Source organism: Lactuca saligna, chromosome 8, assembly GCF_052625555.1.
Source record: "Lactuca saligna cultivar CGN05327 chromosome 8, ASM5262555v1, whole genome shotgun sequence".
Taxonomy (NCBI): domain Eukaryota; kingdom Viridiplantae; phylum Streptophyta; class Magnoliopsida; order Asterales; family Asteraceae; genus Lactuca; species Lactuca saligna.
Window position 1 is genome coordinate 251,205,396 of NC_136424.1, and position 23,189 is coordinate 251,228,584.

Genomic DNA, 23,189 nt, shown 5'->3' on the forward strand with positions numbered 1-23,189 from the left:
ATTTATATAATCATTAAAAAATTTCAAATAAGTAGCTTAAAATAACTTATAATAACAATTGTTAAAAATAACTCTATATAAATGATTATATTGTTACATTTAAAATCAAATGTTTGATGTTTTAAATAATTATAATGATAGAAATTAAAACATTAAGCAAATATATTTTAAAAAATTTGTTAAAAATAACAACTATAAATAATATTAAACCATATATAATATTTAATTTTATTGATATGTAACTTGCGAGTAGAAGTCATTCAAACAATTGAGATTATGATATTATAATAAATTTATATATTATCATATAATTCAAAATAGTCAATATATTATATTAATTTAATATACGAATTATTATATCAAATTTAACAACAACGTTAGTGTTATATTTTAAAAAATATATATTTGTAAAGATTTCAACTATATATGTGTTTTTACGCATTACAATGTCAACTCAAATATAAATTTCAGTTCCATTTAAAAAAACTAAAGAATATTTTGTAAATAGTTAAAAGTGATAAATTGTAGTGATAAAAGCAAAAACAAAATTGTAATTTCAATTTAACTAAAATATTTCTTAAATATATTTTTATAATCGTTAAAAGTTTTCAAATAAATAGCTTAAAATAACTTACAATAACAATAGTTAAAAACAGCTCTATATAAATGATTATATTGTTAGCTTTAAAATAAAAAAACAATGTTTTATGTTTTAAATAGTTATAATGATACAAATTAAAATATTAAGCAAATAAATTTTAAAAAATTAATTAACAATAAAAACAATTATAAATAACATCAAATCATATATTATATTTAATTTTATTCATGTGTAACTCGTGGGTAGAAGTCATTCAAACGATTGAGATTATGAAGTTATAATATATATATATATATATATATATATATATATATATATATATATATATATATATATATATATATATATATATTATCATATAATTCAAAATAATCAATATATTATATGAATTTAGTATATACAAATTATTATATCAAATTTAACAACAACGTTATTGTTATATTCAAAAAAAATCATATATTTGTAAAGACTTCAACTATATAAGTGTTTCTACGCAACGCGCGGGCATTCGTCTAGTGTGTGTGTGTGTATATATATATATATATATACATAGAGAGAGAGAGAGAGAGAGTCAAGATTAAATAAGAAGAAAATTTTTGGTAGGAAGGTAAGAAATTTTTTTATATGCATCTTTTCTTAGCAAAAAAAATGAAATGAATCATTAGATGATTCAAAAGTAAGATGATTCACAAGAAAAAAATTTGAAAAAAATACTTTCATGATTCATTTTTAGGTAAATCAAGAAAAAAAATTCACTTTTATGACAATTTTAGTGAATATCATCAAAATCATCATAAAAATGAATCATCGAAATGTTTTTGTGGGATTTTTTTTGGTGAATCATGTTATTATTGTTTCATTTGGTGATTCATTTATTTTTTTCGCCCAAAAAATAAGTCGAATAAAAATTTCTTACCTTCCTACGAAAAAAAATTCTTACCGGATATATATATATATACACACACACACCATATTATCAAATTTTTCAAGTTTCTTCAACAGTTTTTGAAGAATGGTTTAATGTCAACACAAAAGGTCAACCATATAGACTGTGATGCATTATTTAAAGTATAAAAACATTACATTATTAGTTGAAATTGACTTATATATAGTAGAAACATAAAAGCTATGATGCATATAAGATAAGAAAGAAACATGAAACACAGTAAATGTTTCTTAGAGGACATCATTAGCAAGCCATTTCCTAATCATGCTTAGGTGTTCTTTCGGCTTGTACTCTTGAGGTGTGTGACCTTCTCCCTTTGAACACCATAAAAGTTTAACTTTTAATACAAGATGATGATAACAAGAAAAATGCTTCTTTTACCTTATAAAAATAGCAAACTAAATTAATGGTTTAAAAAAATAGTTAACCTCTTTACAAACTCAAATACTACAATCTTCATGAGAAGAGAAGAAGAATTTGAGGAAGATATCTCACCTTTATAGTAGTAAACGTCAAGTTGTAGTCGTGGATTGAGTATGTCATGGTGTATCTGCAAAAAAGGTAAGATAGCAGTACAACATTGAAATGTTACTATTTTCACATATATTTCATGATTACAAATTATGTTGCTCCTAATGAAAAACACAACTAACCCGACTATTTGCTCGTCAAAAAGCCATGGTCTCCAATCATCTGTGACTAACAAATTTAGTGATTCAATCCACTTCAGTGTCCCCAAATATGGAACAAGCAAGTCATGATCCCCACTGATCAAACAATGACATAAACAAGTCAAAATGAAATGGATGTTTTTTTTCTTTTAAATTTTCTTAATACAACAAGAATGCATTAATAGGATCACTAAAACTCAATCTAGTTTCATGACCATAAGTGTAAATATAAGATACTAATAGGAACTATTAATGAAAAGTTAAGAGGCATAACTAAAAGAGGGTAATACCTATATACAAGAGCGCGGCAATTTCTGGTAGTAAGGAGTCTATGATAGGCAACACTACTTTGGACATTGTGATTATAAGGTATGTCTTCCGTTTTATGAAAGTCAAATTTCATTCTTTCATTACATTGCACCCATTCTATATCATCAAGTTCCTGTGGTCATGAGGTCATTAATATCCTATATTGTAATCAAAACAAACATGAACATAACTACACATGAACTCCAAACCTCAGAGACATGAAGAGCCTTTCGAACGTCATTGCGATTAGCCCATGCAGGAATGTAACGTCTGATGTTTTCCTGGGCCAACTATTGACAAAATATAAAAATATACGAATCATAAAATTTTAAGAATGATTGATTAATTCTTGTAAAAATGTCGGATGACAACCTATAAGACATGACAATATATATCTTTGTTCTAAAATAAAATCAATTTCTCCTAATACAGAACAAGATAATATGATTATATAAATGATTGTATATTTAATCTGAACTTAATATCAACATACCGTTATCATATACTCTCAACGTTCATGAAAAACAAATAAAAACATAATCAAACTTTAAATGATTGTCCAAAAACTTTTTTTGAAATTTAAATTGTAGATAATTATCCATTTGATTAGTTAACTAAAAATTATTTGTCTTTATCCATCACTAGCTAACACAAATTTCAATTGCAAGTGTAATATGGGTTATTTCCATATATTTTAAAATGTTAGGTTCTAGAACAACAAATACCTAATTAAATATGTGAACAAAAAATAAAGATGACAAAAAGTTTACATGGTTCACATGATTAGGATAATCATTTTACATTAACAGGCTAACTATAAAGGCTTTATGGCTATCAAGTATATTAGGAAGGCCCAAAGGCGACCAACTGGCTTAGGTGTACGATCGAAGATCTACTTTAGAATTGATTAGTTCAAGCTTTTTAATATTTTCATGTTGGTTCGGTCTATTTTGTATCTTGAGGTTGTTAATTTGCGAAGATTGATTCACCATTTGAACATATAGCGGCTAGTTCATATATATCAGATTCACCTTTAATATGTCACGGACTAGTATTTTGTCAGAGTTTTGGTTTAGACTTATTAACAATTTTATGTCGAACAACTAGTATTTATATCCCTTAAATTTATACAACTTAAGGTAGTATTCAAAAGGCATTTAAAAGAAATAACAAAAGCTCTCTCTCTCTCTCTCTCTCTCTCTCTCTCTCTTGTTCATCATGGACATAGTCGATCATTTTGATTGTGTGAACCACATAAATTGATTGTTTCTTTGTTTTTGTTTGGTATCATTACTTTATGGGAAACTGTCTATCGTTTCTTGAAGTGCCTAAACCCTAACAACTTGTATCAAAGCTACTAACAATTTGTATCAAATCTACATATCAAGACGGGGAGGTTAAGATCGACAAATTTGAAGGTCATGAGTTTGAGTATTGGTGAACACATATTGATTACCTCTATCGGAAGATTTTACATAAACCCTTAGCTGAAAAGAACTAGAAGTGATGTAGGAGGACTGGAATTTACTATATTGGCAGGCTCTTGATCTAGTTAATATTATCATTAGCAAAGAACATAACTTACAATATTTTCAATGAGAAAACTACATACAGTCTAATTAGATTGTCATCCAATATGTATGAAAAATCCTCAGCAACAAAAAAGGTGTTCTTGATCTGGTAGTAGGTGAATCTAAAGATTAAGGAGGGTAGCTCCGTGACTGATCATGTTAATGAGTTCAATTTAAGAATCTCAAGGTTGATTTTGTTTTATATTGGATTTGAGGATAATGTCTAGGAAATGCTAAGATGATAATTATTTCTTGATAGTTGGTACGGTATAGTGACGGAACTAGGCTAATATTTGAAGGCATTCGATTTAACTCTTGGTAATAATACAAAGTGCTAGTGAATCTTCGTGTACTCTTCTAAGTTATGAAAAAAGAGGAAGAAAGACCAATATAGAAGGTAGTAGCAGAGGAATATCAAAATCAAGGAAGAGAGGTCATTAGAAGAACAAGAAATATATCACATGTACGAATTGCAAGCAGGACCAGTCCAAACATATATGGGGCCGGGGGCGAAAAGAAAAAAAAAAGGCCTCTCAAAGACAAATATAATAAAGATTAAAAATATATATTATTTATTCTTTGATATAGATGTGTTTAATTAGCAATAACAAACAAACCAAATTGTTTATCTTTTGAGCTAATTTGAGTTTAAACCAACTTTACACCCAAAAAATCATTTAGTTAACGATTTATATATATATATATATATATATATATACACACACACACACACACACACACACACACACACTACATAGCCCCATAAATTTAGGGCCCCCTAGAGACGTGGGTCCTGGATGGTCGCCCGAGTTGCCCACTGTCTGGACCGGCCCTGATTGCAAGGATAATAGTTGTCATAAAGTAGTGCCTAAAACCCTCCACAAACAAAGCCAAGATGGAGATTAATGTGGAAAAAAACTTTGATGATCATGCTCTTATTTTTTATGTTGAAAACTTAATAAAATCTTGGATACTGGATTTAGGTATGTAGTTTCATGTTAGTCATTCCATAAGTGTAATGCATAATTTTAGGCACTATAATAGGAATGTTTCGCTAGCAAACAACAAAAGCCTAAATATCATGGGTTTTTGCGATGTTGTCCTAAATACGACTTTGGGTATTTGGTTTGATCTTAGAAGTACCAATTATTCAACTTTGAATCTAAAATTACATATACCCCCATGCATAATAGATTCCATAATTCAACATAAATTGAATTATTTTTTAAAACAAAGATGAAATATATTTTTCCTAAGGGCAACAATATATAATATTTTCCGTGCAAAAAAAGGAATATGCCCCGACCCATATGTATTTTAATTATAAGTTTGAAATATCCTTAAAAGTATTGTTTTCTTTTTTTAAACCAACTGCCTATATATTATGATGGACACAAACTCTATGACCTTTCATTTAAGGAAATATAATAAAAGTTTTGCAAGATATCGGTAACAATATTCACATGTTGTTTGGATTTAAACAATTATAAATATTATCTTTAATTACTTATTTTTTCTTAAATAAAGGAAATATGGGGGCGGGATAATACATAAGCATATAATAGACAGATAGAGTAATACCTCGCATGGTTGTATATGAGCTTGAGGTAACGTCCAAATATCTTTATAGCTTTTCTCAGAAGATCTTAAACCCCTCTTATAGAGATTGGAATTTAAGGTATTTGCAATGTCACATTGAGGTTCCAAAATATGTTGAATGTTAATTCTCTCGAGACACTATGAAAAAAAAGGATTAAATTGAATACATATTCCCATGATGACATTTTTAGTTGATAATACAAAGTGAAGTCTAGTTTATGTACCTTATGTACCACTTGAAGATAATGCATACATAGAGTGCTGTTGGGATCTACATTAAAGTACTCCCCGTGGCAATTTTCTTGAGTTGACTACAAAAAGTATGCAACTTAAGTCCTAGACATATTGGAATTTCATTTTGTGCAAGCAATTATAGCAACTAGGAAGGTGTAAGAAAAGGATATAATGTATGAGCGGATAACATAATTGAACTTATTCACCTTGTAGATTGCATCTGATAAGAGTGCCATTCGATAAGCATATGGGATTTTTGAATTGTAGTCACCATTTATGTCTGTTAGAGGATTACCAAGCAAATATCCCTAAGTTGGAAACCATTTAGCAACTTTAGTTATCCATGAAAATGAGAAAGGATTACATATGGATGATCAAATGTGGTGTAATCAAGTTCAACATTTGTTCATGACATAACTGTAAACAATAAATAAACAAGTTAACAAGAAATCAGACTCATTAAAATGATTGGTCAAATTGTACCTTGATATTAATTTTTGGCATTTCTCCAACTTCATTACCTACAAAGTGTGCAATAAGAAGCTAAACACCTAAGTATCTCCAAATAATCTCCCTCGGAAGAAATAAATAATTTAGTCAACAAAATCTTTAGTCGATTTTTATGTATTTTGAAAGCACAGTAAAATAATAATTATAAAATTTTACAAATCAGACTTCTTTTTTTAGAACTAGCTCAATACAAAGAACTTTAAGAACCAAGCAAATGCCCACACGTTGCATACAAATAAAATTATTTTGTTAAAATATAGAATAATATGAAAATAACTTGGTCATTCTGATGGATTATGAAATAACTTTTTATACTAAATTAAAATTTTGATAAACATTAGTATGATCATGAACCATATGACAATAAATACATATAAATGTTTCAACTTTCAGCAGTTTTTATTAGTTATGATGACCTATTTAGATTCATAAACTAAATTTTAGATTAATATGACTTAAAATAAATATTTATTTTGAATAGAAAATTCTCAACGATTTCTATCACCAAGTTGTGAGTGAATAAAATTATGTACAATTTTCAATTTGATATTCTTTTTAAATATTGTTATAATAATTTAATTTCAAAACATGTCTTTTGATTATTTTTCAAGATAATCTAACATTTGTTGTGTGTGTGTGTATATATATATATATGTATGTATGTATATGTAATATTATCATGATAAGCATATGATAAAAGATATGCACATGACAGCTAGTTGATTAGAATCCTAGTCTGATTATAGTTTCCTTTCATAAACCGTTATTTATATTATTTATACCATTCACATAACGAGAGAATTGATCATGAACAGTAGTTTCTTTCATGGTATCAGAGAAATTTGGTTCTTGATTACTCTACCATCCATTTCTTATCTGTTTCTTTTCTCCTCGATCGTCCACTTTTTTTTTCTTTTTCTCGTCTCAATCCTTCTACCATGGCTATTGAATCGAAAATTCATCCAACCCTTACTATTTCCAATATCAAAAATGTAATTTTCATTACCTAAGAGATGGAAAAAGGACATTACACCTCCTGGGAAACTCGTTTTAAAATACATTGCAGAGCTTACCAGGTCATTGATCACATCATACCAGAAAAACCAACTGCAGCAACACATCCACCGACTAATCCCGCCGCCGCCACAGCGCAATGGTCCTGTCTCGATGCCATTGTTTTACAGTGGATCTATAGCACTATCTCTTATGATTTGCTTCACACTATTCTTCAACCAGAAGCAACTGCACAAGAGGCCTAAGACACTCTTGCAAACATCTTCCAGGACAACAAGAACTCTAGAGATCTCTGCCTGGAACATCAATTCACCAACCTTAAACTTGACAACTTCACCAACGTTTTAGCTTACTTCCAAGAACTTAAAAACATTGTTGATCAACTGTTGAATGTCGGATCTCCAGTCTCCGAAAACCTTCTTGTTCTACAACTCATATCAGGATTGAATTCTAATTACAATAATGTAGCAACGATAATACAACAAAGCAATCCCCTGCCACCATTTTATAAGGCTAGGTCAAACTGATACTTGAAGAAAGCCGCAAAGCACATCAATCATCCACTGATCTTCTTTCCACCACCAACACTGATGTTAAATTGAACCCTTTGTGGTCATCCTCAGCTATCGCTAACACAACTACACCACCGTCGGTCAATAGCACCACTACTACTGACAACCATTCCGACAACACCTCCTATCGTGGACCGAGGGGGGGGGGGTCGTGGAAATTAGAGGGGGAGGAAGGCTATCCCCATTAACAATCCAACCCAACCTAATTTTTCTATATAAAACAAATTTATTTATCCTTACCTATACAACTCAATCCAATCCAATTATTTACACTCATTTGCAATCCAACCCAACCTATTTTATATTAAAATTTTATATTTATAAAATTATATCAGTATTGGTCTTATTTTGTAGAGAAAAATAAAATAGATATTTTGATATATTTTATTTAATTTTTTATTAAATATAAAGTTTAATTATAAACAAAAAATAGCTTTTGGTATAAAAATTAATTGGCTTCTCTAACCAAACTGGACACGTGCCCATGGATTTTCAATCCAATCTAAGATGAGCTAAGGTTGTGGAAATGAGCTGGTTCACCAAAGATTGACCCATTGTTATTATTTTAATATTTTTTCTAAATGAGCAACTCGCAAGAAACCCCAATAGGGGTAGTCGAAGAGGGTGTGTCAGCCAATCTGGTACTTTAGAGGGTTCTCAACAACCAAATAAGCGACTACCCCCTTGGGCCCAATATTCTCAATGGGCATGGGCCATGCCTCCTTGGGCCATGCATCCATGTCCTTACCCAACCTCTTCCTGGAATACACCATCACAACATCAACAACCTAGTGTTCTCGGCCCACATCCATAGCAAGCTTACCCAACATATTCACCACCGATCTCGCTTAAGCCATGCATGCTCTTTCACTACAACAACCTTATGATAATTGGTATTTTGACAACGATGCTACATCTCACATGACAGGTTCCCAAGGTACGCTCAAGTCTTATTTAAATTTACGTGCATTAAATAAAAATATAACTATCGGTAATGGTCACAAAATTCCAATATATGGATACAGACACACATTCTTCTCACCCTCACCTTCCAATCTGCCTAAAAACGTTCTCCATACCCCTTTTCTCATTAAAAATTTTATTTATGTCGCCGTTAATCTATTGACAATAATTTAGCTATCAAATTTGACCCTTTCGGTTTTACTGTGAAGGATTACCAAATGGGGATCTGACTCATGAGATGCAATAGCTAGAGTGATTTATATCCACTATCATCCTCAGTTATCAAAAAACTACAACCTCAAACTCTTTCCACAGTTTCTCAAAACATTTGGCATCATCGCTTAGGACATCCTACCGCAGTTATTTTAAGTTTACTTATAAAAAATAGGTCTATCTCTTGTAATCTTACTAAATCTCTTTTTCTTTGTCAATCATGTGTATTTGGTAAACAAACTAAATTACCATTTATTAATTCTATGACTACTACTTTTACACCTTTTGATATTATTCATAGTGACGTTTGGACGTCACCGGTTTTGGGTTTCGGGGGACACTATTATTACGTTCTCATTCTTGACGATCACTCCAATTTCTTATGGACTTTTCCCTTAGGAAATAAGTCTCAAGTTTTTCTTACTTTCCTCTCTTTTAGTAGCTTTGTTAAAACTCATTTTTACGCAAATAACAAATCTTTTCAATGTGATAATGGCACAGAATACAATAACAAATCTTTTCACAACTTTTGTTCCTCAAATGAAATAGTTTTTTGTTTCTCTTGTCCTCACACCTCATATCAAAACGGGAAAGCCAAGCGTAAAATATGAGAAATTAATAATATAATTCGAACAATTCTCTCCCACGCCAATGTCCAAGCCTCGTTTTGGCACCATGCTCTTGAAATGGCAACTTACCTCTCAAATATCATTCCAACAGAAACACTTAACAACCACACCCCTACCCATCTACTATACAAACGAGCTCCCTCTTACAAACATCTACATATTTTTGGTTGTTTGTGTTACCAATTGTTTCCATCTACCACCATCATCAAATTACAACCTCACTCCACTCCCTGTGTATTCCTCGGCTACCCTGCTCACCACTGCGGATATAAATGCTTTGACATCCAAAACAACAAGACCATCCTGTCTCGTCATGTCTTATTTAATGAAGATATTTTCTCTTTTAAACAAAATCCCACCACAACACCATGCTCTTCTGCCTCGGCTTCCCCTTTTCCCGATCGATCCAACCCTATGTCTACCACTATAGGCTCCAACAATCCTTCTAGCATGAATTCATCCCAACCTCCCTCCACTCCCCTTGTGACACAACCATCTCGGACCATACATACACGAAGCATGTCTGGTACCTCTAAACCTAAATATATCTTCAACATTTCTTCTCTTGCTACTATTTTTCCACTTCCATGCAATCCGAAGGATGCGTTATCTGATCCAAATTGGAAACAAGTTATAACCGATGAGTTTAATGCACTAATTGAGAATAAGACTTGGGTTTTACAACCAAAAACACCCGATATGCATATTATTCGATCTATGTGGATTTTTTAACATAAATTTAAATTTGGTGGTTCCTTTGACCGTTATAAAGTACGACTGGTGGGAGACGGTCATTCACAACAAGTTGGAGTTGACTGTCACGGGACTTTTAGCCTGGTAGTTAAACCAGCTACTATACGCACTGTCTTGAGTCTTTCCATTTCTATATCATGGTCAATACATCAACTCGACGTAAAAAAATGTATTCTTACATGGCAACCTTTCCGAAACAGTTTATATGCATCAACCACTGGGATTTCGCGACAATAATCATCCCGACCACGTTTGTCTCCTTAAAAATTCACTATACGGTCTTAAGCAATCCCCTCGGGCATGGTACCAACGGCTTGCCGATTTTATCGGGACTATCGGTTTCAAGCACAGTGTGTCGGATCACTCGTTATTTATTTATCGAAAAGGTAATGATGTTACATACTTACTCCTCTACGTCGATGGTATTATCCTTACCACTTCTTCTCATAATCTTTGACATACTCTTACGGAGCTTCTAGCACGCGAATTTGCGATGAAGGATCTTGTTTTTCTAAGTTATTTTCTTGGCATCATCGTTCAACGTCATTCTCAAGGTCTATTTTTAAGTCAAACTAAATATGCCAAACAGATCATTGATCGTGTTGGCATGTCGAGTTGTAAACCGGCCACCACTTCGGTTAACACTAACTCAAAACTTGATGCGGAAAACGGTGATCCCTTTCCCGATCCAACTTATTATTGGAGTTTAGTCGGTGCCTTAAAATATCTAATTTTACGCGGCTAGATATTTCATACGTTGTACAACAAATATGTCTTCATATGCATGCACCATATACCGCTCACATGCATGCTCTAAAATGCATCATTAGTTATGTCCAAGGGACTTTACATAACGGTTTACATCTTACTAAATCTGCCGCTACCCAACTCTTTTCCTATACTGATGCAGATTGGGGAGGCTGTCCCACAACAAGAGGTTTTACCTCCGGTTACTGTGTTTTCCTAGGAGACAACTTGATCTCCTAGTCCTCCAAACGTCAACCAACTCTATCCAGATTGAGTGTTGAGGCAGAATACCGCTCACACGCATGATCTAAATTGCATCATTTGTTATGTCCAAGGGACTTTACATAACGTTTTACATCTTACTAATCTGCCGCTACCCAACTCTTTTCCTATACTGATGCAGATTGGGGAGGCTGTCCCACAACAAGACGTTCTACCTCTACTGTGTTTTCCTAGGTGACAACTTCATCTCCTGGACCTCCAAACGTCAACCGACTTTATCTAGATTGAGTGCTAAGGCGGAATATCACAGCATTGCTAATGTTGTCTCTGAAACTTGTTGGTTACGTAATCTCCTCCTCGAGTTACATTGTCCCCTTTCTAAGGCAACTATCGTCTATCGTGATAATGTTAGTGTCATATACTTATCTGATAACCCTTTGGCATCAACGCACATTACATATTGAAATGGATATTCACTTTGTTCGGGAAAAGGTCGCTAAAGGTGAGGTTTGAGTTTTGCATGTTCTGTCACATTACAAGCTAGCTGATGTTTTTACTAAAGGACTACCACATGTTTTGTTTGATGATTTTCGATACAATCTCAACATTCGTCAACCTCCCGTTGCGACTGCAGAGGACAATTATATATTAGATATACTATTATTATGATAAGTATGTGATAAAAGATATGCACATGACAGCTAGTATTTAGATTCCTAGTCTGATTATAGTTTCCTTTCATAAACCATTATATGTATTATTTATACCATTCACATAATGAGAGAATTGATCATGAACAATAGGTTCTTTCAATATATATATATATATATATATATATATATATATATATATATATATATATATATATATATATATATATATATATATATATCCCTATTTTAATAAATAAATAAGTTTATTCTCCTATTGACATATGTCATAATATAATAAATCCTCATTAATATTATATGTCACATATCATGTCACATGTCAACCTATTAATTCTCTATTTAAAATTTAAAATTTTAAAATTCTCACTAATTACATTAATTAATAATTGATTCTTCATTTCAAATTTCAAATTTTAAATTTCACACTCTAATTACATTAAATTAATAACATTAGAATAAAAAATAAAATAAAATAAATATATATTATAAGGTCATATAATTTCATGTATTTATTTAAATCAATGATTATAATTTTATATAACTAAAAAAAATATCTCTTAATTAATAATTTATTTAAAATAATTTATTTGAAATAATTGATTAATAATATTGAGTTTTTACTATAAAAGTTTAATTAATTTTATAACCGTGTTTCTCACGGGTTATAAACTAATATATATATATATATATATATATATATATATATATATATATATATATATATATATATATATATTCATGATCTTGTGTGAATACTATTTTTAATAAACTACTTTTAAAATTGGAACTCTTTCGTATGATTTTTTTTAAATGACGTACAAATCTCACTTCTCTCTATTCTAATAAATGAATAGGTTTATTCTCCTATTGACAAGTGTCATACTATAATAACTCCTCACTAATATTATATGTCACCTATCATGCCACTTGTCAACCTATTAATTATTAATTTCAAATTCAAATTTTAAATTTCTCACTCTAATTACATTAAATTAATAATTGATTCTCCATTTTAAATTTTAATTTTTTTCACTCTAATTATATTACATTAATAACATTTGATTAAAAAAAATTAATACAGATTATAATGTGATATACTTTCACGTATTTATTTAAATCAACGATTATAATTTTATATAACTAAAAAAATGTACCTTAAATAATAATTTATTTAGAATAATTGTTTAATAATTTTTATTTTTTAATATGAAAATTTAATTAATTTTATAAATGTGTTTTTCAAGGGTTATAAACTAGTAAATCATAAGTGAAACGTACACATACAAATAGTGGATATGCGCACTTTTTACGAATATGGGCCATTTTGCCATTTATGCACATACGTACTTTTCATATAAACACGTTTTCTGTAATTTGTTTACCAAAATGCTTAAATATGTTGGACTTAAAGTAGTAAAACATGTTTTTTAGACAAAAAAATTATGGGAAAAATAGTTCGCATTTTAAAAGTTGTTCGCGAGAAAATATTAGTTTACATTATATATATATATATATATATATATATATATATATATATATATATATATATATATATATATATATATATATATATATATATGTGTGTGTGTTTGTATACCTTTATATATTTCGTGAACAATTATTGGCACCGATATACCACCATAGGAACTTGAAGCAACATACAATGGATTGTTGAGAAATTTTGGATGATCCACAAGCCACTGTTTAAATATACATAGAAAAAGCATTGATATTAGTTTTTATATTAAAAAAATGGGCAATCTTCAGAAAAGTACCAAAGTTTTGGGCCAAATGAGAGGGAACTCGAACCCGTGACATTCCACTCCCAAACAATACACCTTACCGTATTACTTCTTCAAATGTATTTATAATGTGTTTATAAGTTACCATTAATTACCATCTGAAAATTCGCATCTTTCTCTCTCTAACCCTTCTTCTTCCCCATATCTTTCTTCTTACTTCGATTCTCTCATCTCCTTCCATAATCAAGAAGATAAGCTGCTACTTCTTTGAAACCGGTTTCACCAACACAAACTGACCGTTTTAATCCTAGTTGACCAAGGGTTTTCCCATTAAACCCTTTTGGATTATTAGTTGCGAATGGCTCTTCATCTATTGGTTTTACAATAGCGACACTTTCACCTTGACAGTTTTTGAAATAATAAGCACCTCCAAGACCATAGTTGACAGGATCTGGTCAATCCCGGAGATTATCGCGTTCACAACCTCGTCAACGAGTGGTTTTGTTTGGTCAAAATTACGAGAATGCCCTAGGATTTCAACGGGGGCACTTTAGTCTTTTTGGCGGATGTCTCTACCAGTTGGGAAGAAACATGGAGTTGAAGAGCTTCTGTGTAAGATGTTTCTTGTTAAGAGAATAGGAGAATGGTCACGAATGGCACTGAGGTCTTTGTTTAAAACCATGTCTCCAAAATTTAGAAAGCTTTCTTCGATTGGGAGACTTAAAGCTATTTGTAACCTTCTTTTGACTGTATGAGCATTATCACTTCGATCTAGCACAATTCTTAAGACACAACCGGATTCAGTTTGAACAAAGACTCGTCTTCTTCCTGTGAAATGCTTCATCCCTTCCATTTTACTGGTTCCATGGTATTCTCTCCCTAAAGAACTGATGAAAACAACGATTGTCATTTTGGGTTTGAACTGGACTGTCTGAATTACGAGACATTAACTAATGGAGGAGAAAGTATTGGGTGATCCTGAAGCCTATAGCCCCTGAATATGGATTCTCCCAATCCGTTCCCAAATAAGATCTAAATTTGGAGACGATTCTTCAAGTTCTCAGGATATCATATGGTATCAGTCAGTGCATCTTACTGATTCGAATCATTACGTTTTCCTATTTTGTACCAAAAGAACAGAAAGAAGAATCAAATACGAAGTCTAAGGATTGGTTTCTTAAATCTATTTCAGAACACTCGTGAAATTAAACTCAACGACCATGGAAATCAGCTTGTACATGTCACATTTTCAGATCATTTCTTTACATTGCTATTTACAGTGTAAGCTAAGTGTAAGCTAATAGAGATCATTGGGATAATACGTACAGATTCGCAATATAACTAGTGTAAGGGTAAATTATAAAGACTTTATGAATACATTTGAAGAAGTGATAGCAATAAATGCTTCTAGCTCACATGGTAAGGTGTATGGTTTGGAAGTGAAAGGTCACGGTTTGAGTCCTCCCATTTTTCTCTAAAAAATAAGTTTTTTTTACGTTATAAAGAAAAGGCATGCCACATCAACTGTCACCTTAGCCAAACTGTTCATGTGGTATGTCACTTCAGTATGTAACCTATTGCAAAAGGTGAAAAGGGTTAATGTGATTACAACAGCCGGTTTCCTGTTCTTGTTCATTAATGAAACTTAATTTAGGACTAGATCATAAATTGGCCAAAACTTTGGGATTTTTCAGGAAATTTCCCTAAAAAGATTGAGTGTAATGTGCTCTTGATGCTTCATGACATTCATTTAGTTCAATAAATTATTTTAATTTGTTTTCCCTTAATTAAAGAATTAATATAGTATGAGAAGAAAAAAATGGGGCCAGGGTATTAAAAAATATCCATCAACCAATATATACAATAAAATAATAACAAAGTATTCTAATATTTCCCTATTGTTTGAAATATGCCAAAGACTGAACATATGATCACTAGACAAAAAAATCAGAAAATACTTGGAAAGGAAGGCCATTGCTAAAAATATCAGCGTGCTACAAGCAATATGGAACCCAAATGACCTAAGCTTCACAAAGAACCACTTTGTGTCGATATACGGTAGGGGTTATAACTGTGAATCAGTACACATTCACAACTTTTTAGAAAAATTAAAAATATAGAAAAATTCGTAACTTTTTATCCTCTTTCCATTGATATCAAATTCGATATAACTTTTTTAAAAAAACTTTTTTAATCTGCTCAGATAACACTGTGAATCTGTGCACATTCACACTGTGAATCTATACATTAATATGTCTAGATTCACTATACAGATTCACACTATGAATATTTGTAGAATCGCAATGCAGATTTGTGAATTTGAACAGATCAAAAAGTAAAAAAAAAAGATTATATTGAATTTGATATCCATGGAAAGAGGATAAAATGTTATGAATTCAATATTTTTAGATTTTTTTTTTCCGATAAAGAATATGCTCTAAAACTTGAAAATATAATGGTTCTTTGGTTTAAGATTTAAAATGGTTCCTTGTTGAACTTATATATATATATATATATATATATATATATATATATATATATATATATATATATATATATATATATATATATATATAGGTTCCGTAGAGATTCCAAAAAAATAGAGATCTTACGATTTAACATCATCCACATATTTATCATTTGCCGCTCTAGCGCTCCGACGAACCGACACGACGATATAGTTATAACCATATGTGATTATTCAGCATTGTCCATTCTTTTTTCTACATCCACCTTCCCCACCACTATAACCGCCAACACCACCACCGCCGCCACTACCACCACCTCTGCCACCAACCGACCCCAACGTTGCCAACTCAGTCGCCTATACTACTAACACCTCTGGCATCAACCATCATAATCATATATGATTACTCAATATAAGAACATAGATATATTTATAATCTTTTATGATTAGGAATATATGTATAAACATGTATAATCATATATGACTATACCTCTCTGCCATATAATCATTTATGATTAGGCATACATTGTTATTGCCGGTATGTTGGAGCGCTACAACGACAAATCATAAATATGTAGCTGAGGTTGAATCTCAAGATCTCTATTTTTTCTGAATCTAAAGTGAGTCGTCCAATATATATATATATATATATATATATATATATATATATATATATATATATATATATATATATATATATATATATATATATATATATAAGAAAGTTATCGTACCCCTAATTCGGCTAACATTTTTGGAAACCCACACCACCATTGGACTCCAAAAGCGACCTCCGCACCAGATATGGGATAAAAAAAGATTTGACGATTTTTTTGTTAAATGTGCATACTTGTACATATCAATATTCACCAAATATACATATATACACATTCATAATTTTCATTTTCTCTTTTGAAGTTTTCAAGTTGTGATTCTTTTAAACATAGGCCTTAGTGTCCTATGGTTGTATTGATTTGAAAAATTTTGAAAAATAAACAGAATATGCCTATATGAATATTTAGATGTGCATATATGTACATTTAACAAAAAGTTTGTTAAATCTTTTTTTGAGCCCAACTCTGGCTTAGACCAACTTCAGGAGTCCAATATGGGTGTTGATTTCAAGAAATGGATACCAGATTGGGAGCTCTTAGGTTCTCATGCAAATATATATATATATATATATATATATATATATATATATATATATATATATATATATATTGTAACACCCATTTTTTCGATTTGATCAATTAAAGACCCGAGGGTTTCGAAGATAAGGTTTTGGGAAATATTTATGCCACAAACCTGTGGGTTGTTGACCGCGATGTGGCCACATCACTTAAAAGAGGGACGCGTCTGATTGGTGACCACAACGTGAAAAAGGTAGTCACCACGACACATGGGACGCTGCAGCCCAAGCCCATGAAGTTTAGGGTTTCTTCCGTTTTGAAAGGAATTAACTCCAGGTTTAGGTCATTTTCTTTAGCCCCCATCCTCCCAATTTAGAACCCTAGGCTCCATGTTTGATGTTGAGCTTGTTCTCTTGTTTTTGTGAAGCTTGAGGAAGAAGGAACCCCCTCTTGGTGCAAGGAGGCAAAGAGCTAGCATAGATCCATAATCTACTTGGGATTTCTGAGTTATTTGAGTCGATTCGTGGGTCTGATCGATGCAAGGAGTTGAGAGTGTAGGAGTGCTTCTCCGGTTTTGCGATTCAAGTGAGTTTCTTCACAATAACACATATAACATTATATATCCTTTGTATTGCAGGATACAAGTGTTGTTAGACTACACATATGGTAGTTGACTAGGATAACTCCTTGTTATGTATGTGTAGTATAGGACACTTTGTGTAATGGTATGCTATATCACTAGGGTCTTACTTGTGGATTGTATGTTACTATTTGGTGGCATGTTTGGCTAGGGTAATTATAGTATAGGTTGATTTTTGAGGGGTTTCCCTAGGGGTTATATGTACCTTGGATTAGATAACCTGAGAACTCTTAGTTTGAAATCATATTGCATGGTTCTTGTTTGTTTTATGGTTCTCAGGTGGGATCATTTGTTCGATTGTCTATCTTATTCCCATCTATATATGTATATGTATTCACAAGGCAGTCTTTAGTATTAGCATGGGCCCCGATAAATATAGTACGAATATGAGTCGATGATTGCATGGTGATTGAGAGTCGATAGAGGTTGACGACTGAGAGCCAATAATTGTATGGAAGCAGAGTGTCGGGGGATGATATGAATAATTATTATATGTATGTTGATAGGAGAGTTGGTAGATCAAGGCTAGAGTCGAGGACTTTGCTTGTATGCATTGTATGTATATTCAAATATATGGTATGTTGAGGAACTCACTAAACTTTATGCTTATAGTTGTGGATTAAATGTTTCCAGGATGTTCGTGGGAAGAGCTCGGCGGGACCGTACACTCGCATCGAAGACATTGGTTTCCGTAGCTTTATAATTAAACTATGTTAATCTTATGGTTTTCAAACAAATGGATATTATACCATGATTAGAAGGAAAAAGGATTTTAATTGTTAACCTATTTCAGATGAAATTTTTTGGCTTGTAATTGGGATGTTACAAGTTGGTATCAGAGCCTTAGTTTTAGGGATTTGAGCACGCTCTAAAGTGCGTTTGGACTTAAACTGAGGACTAAGAGATTTTCTAAAATAAGTTGTGGAAATGAATATTTTTATTCAAAGAAACTTAATAAAATCGTCGGATCAGAGATATGTGCTCGGTCATATAGATTGTTATGCACTCTAGAGTAGAGGCTAAAGATATGTTCAAGAAATGCATGCTAGAATTTCCAGATTTGTATAGATGCTTAGATTGGATTAGGTGTCTAAGCCAATAACTAAACTCGGATATACTTGAATTGAAAGCAAAATCATTTTGGGTTGCGCGCAAAACTAGTAATTGATAATATGATTTTTTGAAGAGAGAGGTTGATTTATTTGTTTATTATAAGATTATTAAATAGTAATAAATGATTTATTAATATATTATGAGATTAATATATTAACTAGAAATAGTATTATTTAATTAATAATTAATTAGAATTAATTTTGGGATTAATTGGATTAATTAAAAGTGCTAGAACATAAACTGTAAGTGTTCATAGTTGAACAAGAGAAGGATTCTGGATCCTTCTTAGGGTTAATGAAAATAAGGAGCCTCTTTAGGGTTTCTAGATTAATCGTTAAGGATAATTAGGAATATGGATAATTACCTAATTTGAAATAATTGTACTATAAAGAGCCTTAAACCTTCAATTTTCGGCCACTCCTTTCACAAGAAGCACATCCAAAAATTCCATCCTCCCTCTTCTTTCCTCTCAAGTCCTCTACTATTTGGGTTTGGGTACAAACCATTTGAGGTACGAGATTTCTGGTTCTAGCTTTCTGAAGCTTATTCAAGAAGGAATTATTGATTATTTACTACAATAATCAAAGAGGTATGTAAACCCTAAACCTTTATGAATTTCGATAATTATAGGGTATTCCTAGGGTTCTTTGATGTTCAATTGTTTGTTGCAATCAATAGATAAAACTTAGATTCAATGAGTTGCATGTGAACTTAGGGTTAAGTTTTTCCACCACAAAAGAAAAAAAATAGTTTTGTACCTTATAAAACCTATAAGTGGTACCAGAGCCATAGTTTTCAATTGATCTTGCACAATGTTAAATAGATCAAAATTAGGGTTTATAGAAATTAAACCCTAAGGGAGGATTTTTTTTAAATTTGCTAGGGTACATGAAACCCTAGCCTCCAACCTTAGTTTTCGAAAATAGTTAGAGTTAGATAGTGTTTATCTACTTTCCTTTATTATTATTTTAAAAGCCTGAAAATTTGAATAACTAAAACCTAATAAATTTTATATCTATTTTCAAAAATTATGGGGTTTTAGACTAAGATTAAATTTGAATTATTTTATTAAAAGATTTCATTTTAATAATTATTTAATCTCTAAATGATTTAGTTAATTTAATTAATTGTTGAATTAAAGAATAAAGATAAATCATAATTGGTTAATATTAATTGATTAAAATATTTAATTTAATAATTAATTGTATTTTGAAACGTTTTAAATACACTTTATATATATATATATTAAAATCTTAATTACTATATGTATAAGAAAATCCGGTCAAATCAATAGTAGACCTCATTCACGAAACCATGTCATAAAGAGGGTATAAGAAAGTGGCCTACAAAATAGTCGTTGAATGGGTATCAACTCTCACCCACAGCTCTCCAGTGTGGTGGAAGGCCGTTAGCCTAATGAGTTTGATAGGACATAATCTCATTAAAAGTATAATGACATAAAGTAATGAAACTATTTAAAAATCCCACTCTAGTTTAGGAAAAATGTGAAAAGTATGCTAATCCATGAAAACACACATCATACTTTAATATGTCGTTAGTGGAGCGCATGTGTTTATTCGACACACTAATAGGGACATTAAAGAGAAATGATGGGCATCTTGAAAATTACCATTGTTAATGGAGCGTGTTTGGTTAACTGGCACATTAATTGGAGATGATAAATGATATTGCGGGTGCCAAACATATTTGCATGGTTATTCACATCTTTTTTGTGATCCTCGGTATCCCAATCACAAATAGAAGAGCATAATATGATATTAAACATGTCATTGATAAGATTCAATGAATCTCAAAAGATCTATGAGTTTCATAGTTCGAAATTAGTGAATTGTTCTTACCTACCTTCATAAATTCGCAATATTAGGAGATCTGTCTTCTTAATTATGAATTGTTATATTGGATCCTAGCCTTGAATATTAATTATTGTTTAAAATATTAAGGATTCATATCAACTAACTAGAACTACTTCTTTCATATAGATGTCTACTACATGAGATGCTACTGCTACTTAATCATCCACCAACAAAAACTTCACTCTATTATCGATCCTCTCTAAAGAGAAACTAGTTAGTCCAAACTACATGGAATGGATGTGAAATCCCAATATGACTCTTCGATACGAGGGAAAATAATATTTCCTCAAAAAATATCTTGTCGAAATCGATTAGTCAATTGCTATTCCAGAAAAATTGTTGCCTACAAGAAACACTATGACGATGCAACAAAGGTTGCTTGCATCATGGTTGCAACCATGGTATATGAGTTGCAAAAGTTCTATGAGTACTATTAGCCATAAAACAACTTCACTCTACTATCGATCCTCTCTAAAGAAACTACTTGGTACAAACTACATGGATTAGATGCGGAATGTCAAGATGACTCTTCGATACGAGGACAAAGAATATGTCCTCGATAAAGTTGTTTCTGAAATCGATGAGTCAGTTGCTACTCCAAAAGAGATTGATTTCTACAAGAAACACTATGAGTATGCAATGAAGGTCGCTTTCATCATGGTTGATACCATGGTACCTAAGTTGCAAAAGTTCTATAAAGACGACTAGTCATACAAGAAGGGCTTGGATCTTACAGAAAAGTTCCAGAAGAAAGCACGTCAAGAAAAGTATGAGGTCATAAAAGCATTAATGGCCTGCAAGTTAAAGTAGGAAGAGTCTGTTTGCAATCATGTGCATAGAATGCAGAGATATGTGTAGCGTCTTGAAAGGATCAATGTGAACTTTAACGAGGCATTGACTATTGACATAGTCCTTAACTCCTTGTCATATTGTTACGATCAGTTCATCTTGACTTATCATTTGAACATCACAAAGACCACATTGACCCAACTCCATAACTTGTTGCAGACAGCTGAATCAAGGATGAAAAATAATCAAGTCCCTTCTGCTACAAGTGCTCCCGTCCTTTCCATTAGGAAAAATAGAAGGAAAGAAGAGGAAGGCTAAATCTCAATCGAACTGGAAGGGTAAGGCCCAAGCTGGATCCTCTAGCAGTGGGTCAAAGATAAAGCCCATTTAAGACATTCCTGTTGTTAGTGACCCCAAAGAAGCCATTTTCTACTACTGTACTGAAAAGGGCCATTGGAAAAGAAGTTCCCCTAAATACTTGCAAGACATCAAGTATGGCAAGGTCAAGCCATCGTTGGCAGGTATATACACTATTCAAGTTAATAACTCACAACTTACTCGTTCTTGGGTCCTTGATACAGGAGGTGGATTTCACATTTGTTTTGATTTGTAGGGGCTAAGAGAAAGTGAAGATTTGTATCATGGAAGAATAAATATGATCATGGGAAATAGGAGATCTTCTCCTATTACCAAGATCGGAACTTATGGTCTTATGCTTAGTAGTGACAGTAGGATAGATTTAATTAATTGTTGTTATTCGTCAGAAATGACACGAAACATTATTACTTTTCATGCATTGTTTAGAAAAGGATTTCCATATTCTTTTAATGATATAAATGGTTCGATTTTAGCTTATAAAAATTGTGCTTTTTGTTTGAAGCTTTACCTTGTAATGGTGTGCATGAAACTGTGATTTGTGTTGATAGCTTAGGCAATAGTGTATTGAATATTGATTCGTCTAATGGTGTAGAGAAAACATGATTGTGGCATTATCGTCTTGGACACATTAACAAGAAACACATCGCCCAACTCCAAAAGGATGGATTTTTGGAATCATTTGACTTAAGGTTGAATGATGAATGCGAGTCTCGTACCTTTCACTACATCTTGTGAAAGAGGTGACAGTTTGTTGGATCTCGTACACACATGTGTGTGTGTGCCCTTCAAATCAACCACAAGGGATGGCAATCGATTCTATGTGACATT

General features: G+C 31.7%; 1 protein-coding gene across 2 annotated transcripts in view; it reads right to left on the reverse strand.

The window, feature by feature from the left end:
- Positions 1-1,635: 1,635 nt before the first annotated feature.
- The window catches only part of LOC145010862 (serine carboxypeptidase-like 13), a 41,345-nt gene continuing 19,791 nt past the window's right edge, over positions 1,636-23,189 (reverse strand). For both annotated transcript variants that reach the window (XM_078969421.1, XM_078969422.1), the window contains 10 exons: positions 13,823-13,925; positions 6,415-6,452; positions 6,138-6,239; positions 5,922-6,008; positions 5,680-5,835; positions 2,737-2,817; positions 2,509-2,660; positions 2,201-2,314; positions 2,043-2,097; positions 1,636-1,861 (listed from right to left, as the gene is read on the reverse strand). In XM_078969421.1, coding sequence (XP_078825547.1) covers positions 1,778-1,861; positions 2,043-2,097; positions 2,201-2,314; positions 2,509-2,660; positions 2,737-2,817; positions 5,680-5,835; positions 5,922-6,008; positions 6,138-6,239; positions 6,415-6,452; positions 13,823-13,925 — 972 coding nt within the window. In that variant the 3' untranslated portion in view covers positions 1,636-1,777. The remainder of the gene's footprint in view (positions 1,862-2,042; positions 2,098-2,200; positions 2,315-2,508; positions 2,661-2,736; positions 2,818-5,679; positions 5,836-5,921; positions 6,009-6,137; positions 6,240-6,414; positions 6,453-13,822; positions 13,926-23,189) is intronic.